Source organism: Camelina sativa, chromosome 11 (assembly GCF_030686135.1).
Source record: "Camelina sativa cultivar CO46 ecotype springtype chromosome 11, ASM3068613v1".
Taxonomy (NCBI): Eukaryota; Viridiplantae; Streptophyta; class Magnoliopsida; order Brassicales; family Brassicaceae; genus Camelina; species Camelina sativa.
Genome location: NC_141890.1, coordinates 1,552,608 through 1,565,901, shown reverse-complemented (window position 1 = coordinate 1,565,901; position 13,294 = coordinate 1,552,608). Strand labels below are relative to the sequence as shown.

The 13,294-nt window shown below is 35.5% G+C and overlaps 2 protein-coding genes across 3 annotated transcripts; one reads left to right on the top strand and one right to left on the bottom strand.

The window, feature by feature from the left end:
- The first annotated feature begins 626 nt into the window (after nucleotides 1-626).
- Nucleotides 627-2,428, top strand: LOC104721039 (germination-specific cysteine protease 1). Its single transcript, XM_010438945.3, has 4 exons — nucleotides 627-1,243; nucleotides 1,369-1,604; nucleotides 1,696-1,836; nucleotides 1,924-2,428. Exons 1-4 carry the CDS (start codon nucleotides 748-750, stop codon nucleotides 2,176-2,178), a joined length of 1,128 nt encoding a protein of 375 aa, XP_010437247.2. The 5' UTR covers nucleotides 627-747; the 3' UTR covers nucleotides 2,179-2,428.
- Nucleotides 2,429-5,514: 3,086 nt separating this feature from the next.
- On the bottom strand, nucleotides 5,515-8,496 carry LOC104721038 (putative LRR receptor-like serine/threonine-protein kinase At4g37250). Of its 2 annotated transcripts, none has more exons than XM_087475895.1 (2): nucleotides 6,500-8,496; nucleotides 5,515-6,398 (listed from the first exon to the last, which is right to left on the bottom strand). In XM_087475895.1, exons 1-2 carry the CDS (start codon nucleotides 8,136-8,138, stop codon nucleotides 6,325-6,327), a joined length of 1,713 nt encoding a protein of 570 aa, XP_087332021.1. In that variant the 5' UTR covers nucleotides 8,139-8,496; the 3' UTR covers nucleotides 5,515-6,324. The 2 variants fall into 2 exon arrangements, with proteins under 2 accessions (XP_087332021.1, XP_010437246.2); XM_010438944.3 differs by having other exon boundaries at nucleotides 5,515-6,384.
- Nucleotides 8,497-13,294: the final 4,798 nt, after the last annotated feature.

The window sequence follows — 13,294 nt, the reverse complement described above, 5'->3', positions numbered from 1 at the left end:
CCCTAGTTCTTTGCTTTTCTTGGTCGGCCAGTTATCTATCTAGCTACTTCGAAATATGCTTCATTCTCTAATATACAATCGATTTTTTTTGCGTAAATTCTTTATCTGTGCATATACGAACTGATGATGTAAGGAAACAGGGCTTGTAAGAAGTACCTTTTTCACCCCAAAAGAAAAAAAAAATTCCTTTTACAAGTTAGTCCAGACATTACCTTTAAAACTCAATAATTCAACTTAATTAGGACTTAACTTTGTCTGGAGACTCCTAATAAAACTGAAGCGAAACTAAATTTCTTCTAGCATATATAGCTTTGATGTGAGGATGAAATGCGAAAGTAAAAATTAGCAAAATAAGGTTATTTTATACTATATCGTAGATATGTGAAATTCATTTAATCTTGAAATATATTATTTAGTTTTTAAAACTAGAATAGTATATCTAGGCCTTTTGTAATTTTCAAAAAATATATACTTAATTCTTTAATGGAAAACTAGAAGATATTTTTTTAAATAAAATAAAATTTCTTTCAGATATTGGATTTAAAAATTCATTCGCACCGTCCACCATCTTGCATGCCCATTATTCTCATTCATTATAATAGAAAAGTATTACGTACCACCAACTTGAATACCAAAAAATTTTGGTTATAAATAGTCCCACAGTTTTCTCATCCCTCCAGAAAAACAAACCATCTCAAGTATTCTCATTCATTCCCAACTACATCCAGAAAACAACATAACAATAATATGGCTCCCTCGACAAAAATCCTCTCTTTACTTCTCTTATACGTCATCGTTTCATTAGCCTCCGGTGATGAGTCCATCATCAATGACCATCTCCAACTTCCATCCGACAGCTGGTGGAGAACCGATGAAGAAGTGAGGTCCATCTACTTACAATGGTCCGCGAAACACGGGAAAATTAACAACAACAACGGTATCATCAACGACCAAGACAAAAGATTCAATATTTTCAAAGACAACCTTAGATTCATCGATCTTCACAACGAGAACAACAAGAACGCTACTTACAAGCTTGGTCTCACCAAATTTACCGATCTCACTAACGACGAGTACCGGAGTTTATACCTCGGGGCTAAAACGGAGCCAGCCCGCCGCATCGCTAAGGCCAAGAATGTTAACCTGAAATACTCAGCCGCCGTAAACGCCGAGGAGGTTCCAGAGACGGTTGATTGGAGACAGAAAGGAGCCGTTAATCCCATTAAAGACCAAGGCACTTGCGGTAATTTACTAATTATGCTTTTTTCCTTTATAGTCTAACTGATATTATAAATATATACATAAGTAACTTAACATATATAATACATGGAGCTGTGTATCAATATCATTGTATATTAATGTACGCAGGAAGTTGTTGGGCGTTCTCGACAACTGCAGCTGTAGAAGGTATAAACAAGATCGTAACTGGAGAACTCATATCTTTGTCAGAACAAGAACTAGTGGACTGCGACAAAGCCTACAACCAAGGTTGCAACGGAGGTTTAATGGACTACGCTTTTCAATTCATTGTGAAGAACGGTGGCTTAAACACTGAACAAGATTACCCTTACCATGGATCCAGCGGGAAATGCAATTCTTTCTTGGTAAACACACTAAAACAGAGCAACTCTGTTTTTTATTTTATTTTTCTTGATGAATTACAAAATTTTGAAGTTTTCTTTGTGTGTTTTGCAGAAGAATTCAAGAGTTGTGAGTATTGATGGGTACGAAGATGTTCCTACGAAAGACGAGACAGCCTTGAAAAAAGCAATCTCGCACCAGCCTGTGAGTGTAGCTATTGAAGCCGGCGGAAGAATTTTCCAACATTACCAATCGGTAAGCGAACCAATTTTGATTTTGTGTTTTGAGTAACAAAACCGGGTTTTGGATTTTTAAATAACCGGTTTGGTTTTTGGTTGGCAGGGGATCTTCACCGGGAAGTGTGGTACCAATCTTGATCACGCTGTGGTGGCGGTAGGGTACGGGTCAGAGAACGGCGTTGACTATTGGATTGTGAGGAACTCTTGGGGTCCTCGTTGGGGTGAGGAAGGTTACATTAGGATGGAGAGAAACTTGGCGGCTTCTAAATCCGGCAAGTGTGGGATCGCGGTTGAAGCATCGTACCCGGTTAAGTACAGTCCAAACCCGGTTCGTGGAAGTATCATCAGCAGTGTTTAGTATCAAGACGCTCGATAAAAACATTTCACATTTGGGATTCTTATAATTGAATTTAATCTCATATTATCATTGTTTGTATGTATAGTATTTCAACAACAAAAAAAAGAGTAGTTGATTCATCATAAGGATATAAAACTTTATAAATCCTTATGTCGATCAATTTCTTTATAATCATCACAAGGATATAAAACTTTATAAATCCTTATGTCGATCAATTTCTTTATAATCAAAGAAAGATTGCTTGTTTATATTTCTTAAGAGCATTGGTTTCACTCTTTTACCCAAGTAAGAAACTTAACAAAATAGTTAGAAGTTTTCATATTGTTCATTTTTTTTTTGGGTGGAATTCATATTGTTCATTTCATAAACTGTATATTGCTACTTAATATCTGTTTTATGAGGGAGCAGTCAGATGTTAGAAGTGTGGTTAAGTTGCATCCTTAACTAGCAAAAAGGATCCAACACAGAAGCGTAAAATAGAAAAAGAAAAGGAAACTTTGAATCAACTAAACAGTAAACAATTAAACACAAATCGTTCTTTAACCTAAGTGTAACAAAAAAAAAAAAAAGGGAAACTTGTGTCCCAAACATATCAGTTTATCTTACAAAGGGTTTTTCAGCCCACCAAATACTCACAAGCCCACGAAGAAATTAAGGTTAGAGTCTTGTTTGCCGTCTAACTCAAGCTCTTGTGTCTCCATAGCTACCTCTGTTTCAGACAACAACTTCGTCACATTGTCATGATAGATTCATTAACCTTCACTCTTTCCATCTCTGTCAAATCAAATTGCAATTCCTATTCCTTATATAATAAAACAAGGCATCTTTTAGATAGAACTCTTCAGTTGTTGCGAACCCGGCTGCTTGTTTCGCAAGCTTCATACCTTGATATTAATTACAAGTTTTTTTATACACACCGAAAAAGTTAGCAACGAGATCAACTGGCTAACTGTTTGTATCAAACCGACATGAGTTAGTAATGACCGCAATGGAACCACAAAGGAGATTTAACAACAGAGGAGAGTTCTTGAGGGGAATTAACGTTTCAAGAACAGCCACTTTTCTATCCTAGTTAACTGGGAGACAAAAACTCTTCGATTTCTAACATAGGCTCTTTGTGATGACCGTTTGATGTAATAGACAACAACATTAAAAAAGCACTAGAGAAGGGCTTGTCCTGCCACTGTTTGTTGTTCTGACAAGAGACATTATCAAAGAAACAAAAACCTAAACTGTAGCACCAATTCAGAGATTAAAGTGATCAAATCCTTCAGGGATCCCGAGACATGTGCGGTAGTAGTGGCGGAGACGGAGACGTCGGAGTCTGTGGTTGCTGCTGCTTATCTTGTGAATCAGTAGAAGACTCTTTCGTGCGTGAGAAACTCAAGCTTTTCCTCCAAACCAGAAGACCTTAAAATCAACGCCTGCCTTCTTCCTCGCTACCTCTCCTTCTTCTAAATCTACATCAGATATCGAACCTTAAGAAGGAAGAGATAAGAGTCTAAAAACCTGGAGACTTTTTCCTTCACCACGTTCATTACTGTTCACTTGATAATTCTCAGCGTTTTCTGTTTGCATTTACGTCTCAGGATTTTGTCTCTTCTTCTATGTTTCTTTGTTGTGGGCCTGTGACTCTGTGGTTGTAATGAGCGAGCTTCAATGATACTGAAACCACCAAGTTTATCCAATCGTCTTCTTACTAATTATATCCTGATGTGTCTGCTCTTTCTTCTACTCAACCTTCTTCTCAAGAAATTCTTCATCTTTCTGTTTGGAATCAAAAAGCAGTTTCTTCTCAGAACCACACTAGAGATGCGCGCCTTTCAAATATATTTTTTTTTTCAAAGAAAAGGAAATTTGATTATATTACCCGAGCCTGTGTTCTCTCAGGTTCGGGTTTGGTCTCAACTTTCTCCTAAACTAATTAAGTGAAGGAAAAAGGAAATTTGTTGAGTCGGTCATTAATAAGTAACCGTCATGAAAACTTGAGTCCCAAACAATTATAAATAGACTCGGACCTCCTCAATCTCGACCAAAACACAGAGAAACATAGAAGCAGAGAGAGAGAGAGAGAGAGAGATGCGATTTCATTGCTCTGATTTTACAATTCTCATAATCGATTTCTTCTTCCTTTACAGCTTGGGTTTCTTCTTTGAATTTTCATAATTTTGCGTTAAATCTTTTGGCTCCAACGTTTGGGGTTGTTGGATCTGCCCTATTTATCTTCGTCACCAAGAATACAAGACAAGAGACGAGGCGGTGATGGAAGATGATGATGATGATGCTTTGGTTCTTATTCTTCTGCTTTCGTTTACAAAGAATTAAGCTAGTGATTCGGCTTTGGCTTCGGCTTTGTCTGTAGCACGAAGAATAAGACCAAATCTAGCGAGAGATCTCACGCACGCAAGCATCACGTCTTGAGCGGAGATGGTGACAGAGGGAAGCGGATGGATCGGAGGAGATGAATGAAGCTTTTGCGTTTCGAAGAGAAGGCGGCGACAGAGGAGGAACCGGATGGATCGGAGATCGAGATGCAAGAATAGCCTTTTGGACTGAACTCTCATCTTCAGGCCCATTAAGCAAAAAGTTTTTTCAGCCCCAGATAAGGTTTATTCTATTATTATGTTTTTTTAAAATATTTTTTTGATGCAAGTTTTTTTGTTTTTTTTTGTTTTTTTTTTATGCTAAATTTACACAATTGTGTGATTACTAACCAGATTTTGGATCCAGTCTTTCGATCGTTAGAGATTCCATAAATCTAACTTGTTTTCACATCATTTTGTAGATTTTGGCATTCAAAATGTAATTCAATTTTTTTAAATAGTTTTTTAAATTTGATTTTTTCCCCTTTTTTTTGGAATTTTAAAAGCTTTTGTTGTTTGTATTTTGTTTTTGGTTTTTTGGATGCTAAATTTACAAAATGGTATGATTACTAACTCGGTTTTGAATCCAGTCTTTTGATCGTTAGAGATTTCATAAGTCTAATTTGTTTTTGCATCGTTTTGTAGATTTAGCATCCAATTTTAGTTCATTTTAAAATTTTGATTATTACTTTTTTTGGATTTTTCAAAGCTTTTTACTTTTTGTTTTTGTTTTTGTTTTTGTTTCTTTGGATGTTGAAGTTACAGAATGGTGTGATTACTAACCTGATTCCAGTTTTGATCTTAGAGATTTCAATAAATCCAACTTGTTTTTGTACCATTTTGTAGATTTAGCATTTAAGGTTTTAATTCAAAATTTTATTTCCATTTTTTAAATTTTGGTTTTCAAATATTTAGGTTTAAAATTAATAATTTGTTTTTAAATTAAATAATATAGTTACAATAACCACTCCGATTTTCTTTATCATTATATATCTATATATTATATATTTTTTTGGTAAGAAGATTATTAATGCTGGGAAATCGAATTTGTAAACAACAAGAAAAAAACAAGAAATACAAGTTTTTTATACACAGAAACAAATTAGCAATAAAATTAAATTGACTAAACTAGTTGTATCAAACTGACATTAATGTCCGTAGTGGAACGATGGAGACTTGGCAACAGAGGAGTTTGGAGCCAATTTTTCAAGAACAGCCAAAGATTCTTTCATCGTTGGCCTCTTTGAAGGAACAGGAGATGCGCAGCTGTAGCCTAACTTGAAACAATCGAGTAGAAAGTCTTGTTTGCCATCTAACTCGCCGCGCAACGCCACATCAGCCATTCTCAATGCACGGTGTCCGTCCGCAACCGTCAGTCCGTTTCCCACCACAATCTCTTCAACGGACACGATCTTTCCCGTGAGAAGCTCGAGAAGGATCACTCCAAAGCCGTAAACGTCCCATTTCGGACTCGGTTTTAGGCTTCGGAGTGACTCTGGTGCGCAGTAAGGCGACATCGGCCCCACCGAGCTTGGACTGGGGCTTGGCGTAGGTCCGATAGATGAGAAGTCTCGCGATGAAGTTGTGTAACGCTTGCTACTGAATATCCTAGAAGACCCACCAGCTCGGATGTAGCTGGTTTCGCCTGTGAGAAGCCTTTCGAGTCCGAAATCGCCTACTTTGGGCTCCATGTCGTGGCCTAAAAGTATGTTACTAGGTTTCAAGTTTCCATGCACATGCTTCTTCTCGTGGAGATAAGCCAGCCCACGTGCAATGCCCTTTGCTATCTTGAGTCGAGTCTCCCACGGTAAATGATAAGGCGACGAAGACCCTCCTCCTTTTCCTGCCAAAACACTCCTATCTCAGCAAACTTAGCACACACACATGTGCAAGAAGCAAATCATAAACGACCAAATCCATGTAACGGTTAAAGAGACAAACGTTAAATTAAAACTCACGGTAACGGGGATTGACGAGACTGCCGTTAGGGACAAAATCGTAAATGACCAATTTCTCGTCGGTACTCCAGTAGAACCCACAAAGTCTGACCAAATTCGGGTGAACCAATTTCCCAATGGCTCGAATATGCGACTCGAAATCCTTAAACCGGCGCTGATTCAAACCGTTCTCACTAAGCCGACGAACCGCGAAAACCCGTCCATCCTCAAGAACGGCTTTATACGTTATACTCGAACCAGTGGCTCCTAGAATATAAGCAGAAGCCTTAAGCAGAGTCTCAATCTCCATCTCTTTCTCTCCATCAACGGTCACTAACGTCCCTTTCTTGTTATCTCCTGACCGTTGATTTGCATTGTAACAGCTTTCTTCGTCGTCGTCCTCTTCTTCTTCGTCTTCAGACGGTGTCGTTTCAGGATCTTTCCGTAGACATGACCATTTCTTGAATCTTCTTGATTCCTCTGGTGAGGAGGAAGAAGAAGATGATGAAAATGTTGAGAGCGTAATTGTCGTGTCTGTCTCTTGTCTCTGTTTGTTGTTGTTGTTGTTGTAATCAACGGTTTTGTTCTTCTTGCATCTATAGATGTAGAGGAAAATCACGGCGAGGATTCCGATTCCGGCTATGTCTCCGATTACGATCCCAATTATAACTCCGGGTCGTAATCCGGTTCGGTTATTTGAGTCGGTTTGTTGTGATTTTGGATCGTTAACCGGGTTTGACCCGATTGTGTTCGGTATGGCGGCGATTGCTGGTGTAGATGTTGTTGGTGCGTCGGCCTCGGAGACAATCGACGGCGAGGAAGGGATGGGACACGGGTTTCGGGTCGGGTCACCGCATAGACCCGGGTTTCCTAAAAATAAAATTGATTTCTGGTTAAAGAAAACCGGGGAATCCGGGATTGGACCGGTTAAATTGTTGTAGGAGAGATCGACTGTGACGTTTCCGGGGAAATCGGCTCCGATGTCCGGTGGTATTTCGCCGGAGATTTGGTTAAACGAGACGTTCAAGAACCGGAGACTATCTCCGCCAAAATCCGGTGGAAGCGAGCCATTGATCAGATTCGACGACAGGTCTAAGAACTCGACAACTCTCCAACCGCCGGGAATCTCGCCGGAGAAGTAGTTGTTCTCCAAAGAAACCACCGTCAAGTTTCTCAACGACGCCAAGTTAGCAGGTAACTTTCCCACCAAGGCATTATCAGAGAGATTTAGGGTTAGGAGATTGTGAAGATCGCCGATTGCGGAAGGGATTTCGCCGGAGATCATGTTACTAGAGAGATCGAGGAAACGAAGCTCTCTAGCGTCGAAGAAAGAAACTGGTAGCGGCCCATTGAAGGAGTTGTTGGAAAGATCGAGACTTTGAAGTGTTAAGAGAGAACCCAAATCAGAAGGAATCGAACCAAGAAGCTGAGAATTTGAGAGAGACAAGGTTGAGACTTTAGAATCGTTATTACAAGAGACACCTCTCCAAGAACATGGAGTTTCGTGTTTGTGGTTCCATGTTTGTAATAAAGACAGAGGATCAACGAGAACAGAGGACTTAAATTTCAACAAAACCAACCCATCAGAGTTTAAAGCAGAGGAAGTCAAAACAGAGCAAAAGAAGAAGATGAAAACAACTGGAATCAACTCCATTTTCATAGCTTCATCACACTATTGTTAAAGAGATAGATATGAAGAAGAGAGAGAGAGAGGTGTGAAGAGAGTTAAAGATAGATAGAGAGAGAGAGAGAGAAACAGCTCACGTAACCAAACACTCCACTTCCGGCTCCCTAAATGCTCTCTCTCTCTTCTCTCTCTTTGTGTCTCTGTCTCTCTGAGAAAATATTGCAGAGTTCTTAAATTCTATAATCAATACGAATACACACTTCTTGTTACAGTCTTCTTCATTTATTATTACTTTGTACAACTAATATTTGTACTTCTCTCTCTCTTTTTCTTTACTGAACCGAAGAAACTAGTTGTAGATTCTTTATAAATTACTGAGACTTGCAGTTATCTAATGTTGTAAATTTTTTTCATGAGTTATTGACTTTTTTTTACACAGATTCTTGTGTTTTTGGTTCAAACAAGCCAATATATAGCTCGAAGGAATATAAAATCGAATGTATTGGAACTTTGTGAATTCTTAGAAACATAAGGCATGTTCTATAGTTTTTGACTGTTTTTCGAATATGGTTCTTAATGTATTTGTTTTTTCTTTTCTTTTGGAGATGCTTTACAACTTACAAGTATTTTCCTCTCTGTAAATGGCTTTCATGTGCTTTGCTTATTGCTATCTATTTTGTTTTTATTCATTTCATTACGGTTTCTGCAAATAAAGTTGGTTTCAATCGTCCGGAAGATTCTGCATTCAATTTCTTGTACGAAGTAATGATTTGTCTTCAAGCTATATGATTAAATGGATGAAAAAAATAGAATAACAATCCATAAAAAGATTAAAGACATATATATATATATTCACGTTTTCTATATCAAAACTACATGCTTGAGTTTGGATAAACCATCAAGTGGGTAAAAAAATTGTATAGCTTGAAAGAAAAAGTGTATATGTTATCAATGATTGGATTTACGAGTGCGCAGCGCACACACATGGTCCATAACTCATCATTTTAGTCTCTTGTTATTTCCCTTTTTCCATTCTTTCTTAAGTGTTTTAATAGATATTAAAACAGTTTCTTTTTGTAAAAGTTTGAGGTGATCTTCACCCACTCCCTTTATAAAAATACAAAAGTTCAAGCTGAAAAAGATTCAATAAAGTTTGATGAAATATACTTTAATTATAATGAGTCCAACAGTAAAAGCCATAAACCCAGCCTTGTTAGTTTTGTGGTGGACTATTAATTTACAATTAGATTTATCTTTTCTGGAATCATAAAACTACATGCAAATCTACAAGTCACAAACTTAAACGACCCATTTTCCACCTTCCAACCAAGTTACCAGTGTAGCTCCCCTGCCAGAGTTCACTAAGTATATTTTTAGCATTATTTATGGCATTTTTGTAACAAACGCTGCCATATCTCATTTTCTCCTTTTAGCTTACATAAAGATGACCCAGTTTTAAGTAAATTTTGTGATTTAAATATAAAAATATCGAAAAATATGTGGTAGTAATAGTAATTAAGTTGGTTTTGTTGTGAACTTATTATGGGTGTCAAAATGGGTCAAGACTAATGGTTTAACTCAATTCAACTCAAATCAAGAATCCTAATGAGTTGAAAATTTTAACCCTAATGACTTGATGGGTTAAATGAGTTGATGATTAAATGAGTTAATGAGTCAAATAAGTTTGGTTATAATAGGTTTATGAGTTAACCCACTAACCCATCAATTTCTACATTATCAACCTAATATCATCAATATCATCATAATTTTCCCGCCAAAATCTCAAACCCGCAATTCTCCTGCCAAAAACACAAATCCGTAATTTTTGATAAAATTGAAATCCGTAGTTTTCTTGCCAAAATTCAGAATTTATAATTTTCACGCCAAAAACGCAAACCCGCAATTTTCTCACCAAAATTCAAATCCGCAATTTTCCGCCAAAATCTCAAACCCACTATTTTCCCACCAAAATGCAAACTCATAAATTTCTCGCCAAAAACGCAAATCCGTAAATTTCCCGCCAAAATCGTATACCCGTAAAATTTCCCGCCAAAAACACAAACCCATAAATTTTCCGCCAAAAATGCAAACCCATAAATTTCTCGCCAAAAACGCAAACCTGTAAATTTCCCGCTAAAAACGCAAACCCGCAAACGTAAATTTCCCGCCAAAAACGAAAACCCGTAAATTTCTCGCCAAAAACGCAAACCTGTAAAATTTCCGCCAAAAACGCAAACCCGCAAACGTAAATCTCCCGCCAAAAATGGTAACCGTAATTTTCCGCCAAAATCTCAAAACCACAATTTTCCCGCCGAAAATGTAAAATCTGATTTTTCCTCTATAATTTTCCACTAAAAGTTTTGTGATGGTGATAATGATGATGATAGTAAAAAGGATGATAAAGATTAATTATTATTATTTTATATTATATATTAATTAATTTATATTGTAATGGGTTAACCAATTATTCATCTAACTCATTTAACTAAATGGATTCATGGGTTGATCCAACCCAATTGTTAAATGAGTTGAGTCAACTCATTAACTCATTTAACTTTTAACTCATTGGATAATGAGTTGAGTTGGGTTGAGTTAACCATTTTCACATCTCTACAACTTATGTTTTGTGGATATTGTGTTTGATTCTGCTTTTATTAGGTTAAATGAAAATGGAAAAAAGAAGGCACAAATGGGGTCAAATCATATGATTTATAATTTAAAGGGTAAGGTATCGCTTTAGAAAATTCAATCAATGCTAGTCAGCCATTTGATACTTCACAATCTGGCTTTTTTTTTTTTCGTTCTCAACCATTCAGATTTTTTCTTAAAGCATATTCAAAACTCGTATATGTCATCATCATTTGTATATCTTTCACGACTATACAAATCTTAGGAAAAAAAAATGGATTTTGATGATAACTCAAAATATCTATCTATTTGGAAGTAGAAACAAGTATGGAGGTTACAACATCAATTAAACAAAAAGAAATGACTCTTGAGTCTTGACCTTGGAACTAGGATTTCTATTGCTCCTTTTAAGTAAGATGCAAAATGTATGAATTCCAACCATAGCTTTTTGCCTAATACATGGATCATGTTCCTCCTCACATTGTTTATGCGAAATCATAAAAAAAAAACAATTGAGGCAATGAATACAAAATATACATCTCGAGTGGGAACGGTACCGTGATAAAAGTAGGTGCTTAAAATCGATCAGTCATTGTAATGTAGTAGTACATACGTAATCCCCGAAACTCCGAAACTCGTATCATTAATTATTATTAAGCTTCAAAAGTTGTCTATATATGCAAATAAAGAAGTAGCCGTTGACTCCTCAAGTTGACTTGAAAATTACGGTCTAAATATTATATTCCCACATTTTTAGAAAACAAGTAAAATTCATATCATATTTTTTTGTCAATATACACTATTACTAGATTAGATTAGGACCCGTGCTAGAGCGCTGTTTGAAATTATTTTTATTTATATTGTAATTTTGATATAAAATATAATTTATGTGATTGTTTATAAAAGTGTTGTGAATAAAACATTATGCAATAAAATCATATGCTAAATATGAGAACTTGAAATTTTTTTGAGATTTCTTATGATTTTTCCGCAGATTAGCCTAAATTTTTTAAAATTTATCAAATCAATCATAATAAACATTATTTATGTTATTTTAATATATAGTTGCTAGTATAATCGAAAATCACTTTTAATCCGCGGAAGAGTGATTAATTTTTGAGATTTTGTTGTCTATATATAGTTAATTAAATATTCTGTGGAGATTTTTTTTTTTTTTTGGAATATTCTTTTTAATAGATCTGAAATTGAGATTTAACTAATGGTTACAAACCATATAACCTATATAACCTATCAAATAATCAAATAATTAATCTTATAACCCATATTATATAGTCTACAAAAAAAAGTTATGTACTTTCATTTTATTATATAGGGGATTATCACTATGGAACTAATATAATCATAATCCTCTTAAACTCTTAAGTATATGGTATGGGCCTATTCTCTCATTGTTATTAAAAGCTGTCGTTGCAACTTGCAACTTGAGCTAAATCTAGAAGAGAAAAATAGGGGTGGGCATTCGGTTTTTCGGTTTGGTTTCGGTTCGATTTTTTTCGATTTACGGTTTTTTTGGTTTTATAAAAATTGAACCATATAGAAACCATATGTAATTTGGTTTGGTTATGGTTCGGTTTTTTCGGTTTATGATTTTTTCGGTTTTATCAAAAATGAAACCATATAAAAACCATACGTATAACGGTTTGGTTTTGTTTCGGTTTGGTCCCGGTTTTTAACGGTTATTCCATACTTTAAAAAATAGATAGTTGATACATAACTAAAAAATAAGCATAAAAGTAAAACCTAAACATAATTCAAAAAAATAGAATCCAAATATAGTTTTAGAAACCCAAATACTTAATTGAAATTTAAACTTTTAAAAATTAAAGGCTATTGAAAAAGAAAACCAGAAAAAAAAAACCAAAATAAAAATTTGGAGATCAATAACTATAAGTCTAATAATGAAAAAAAAATTACTGATATTTTTATATAATATAAATTTATAAGTTAAAAACTTATTATATCTAATTATTCTAAAGTTTTATAAAAGACCAAAAAACCATTCGGTTTTACGATTTTTAACCAGACCAAACCTAAACCAAATGGTTAATTGGAATAAAAACCAAACGGATTTTTAGACTTAACCATAACCAAGCCAACCATTTATTTCGGTTTGGTTTGGTTCAGTTTTTCGGATTTTGGTTTTTTTCCCACCCCTAGATAAAAGGGATAAAGTGTACTTGTTAGGACAAACGGTGGTGACAAGTAAAATAACCAAACAAAATTGCCCAAAATATTGGGCTTTTTAAGGCTCACAATCCTACGGCCTTTCCTTTTCTTGTGACAATTAATTTTACTTTTAATTCCGAGCGGCGAGCACTACTGCAAAGACTTGCTATCGTTTCCGGTGGACTTTTTTTTTGGGTGTAAATAGAATCTTAATTTATTACCAATATACTATTATTCGTTCACATGAATGTTAGCTTCTGCGAATGACGACACCCGACACAGTCATTGTCAGCTTTATTTCCAAATTATCTATAAACTATTTTTTTAAGTGGACAATTTGTTTAGCAGAGTGGTTGTAAAATTTCATAGCTACA

Bases quoted from the DNA above. Each gene is read 5' to 3' on its own strand.
- LOC104721039 (XM_010438945.3), top strand. From the start codon at position 748: ATGGCTCCCTCGACAAAAATCCTCTCTTTACTTCTCTTATACGTCATC. The intron at 1,605-1,695 runs GTAAACACACTA...TGTGTTTTGCAG, and splicing joins GGAAATGCAATTCTTTCTTG to AAGAATTCAAGAGTTGTGAG. The intron at 1,837-1,923 runs GTAAGCGAACCA...TTTGGTTGGCAG, and splicing joins TTTTCCAACATTACCAATCG to GGGATCTTCACCGGGAAGTG.
- LOC104721038 (XM_010438944.3), bottom strand. From the start codon at position 8,138: ATGAAAATGGAGTTGATTCCAGTTGTTTTCATCTTCTTCTTTTGCTCT. The intron at 6,385-6,499 runs GTGAGTTTTAAT...GTGTTTTGGCAG, and splicing joins TCTCGTCAATCCCCGTTACC to GAAAAGGAGGAGGGTCTTCG.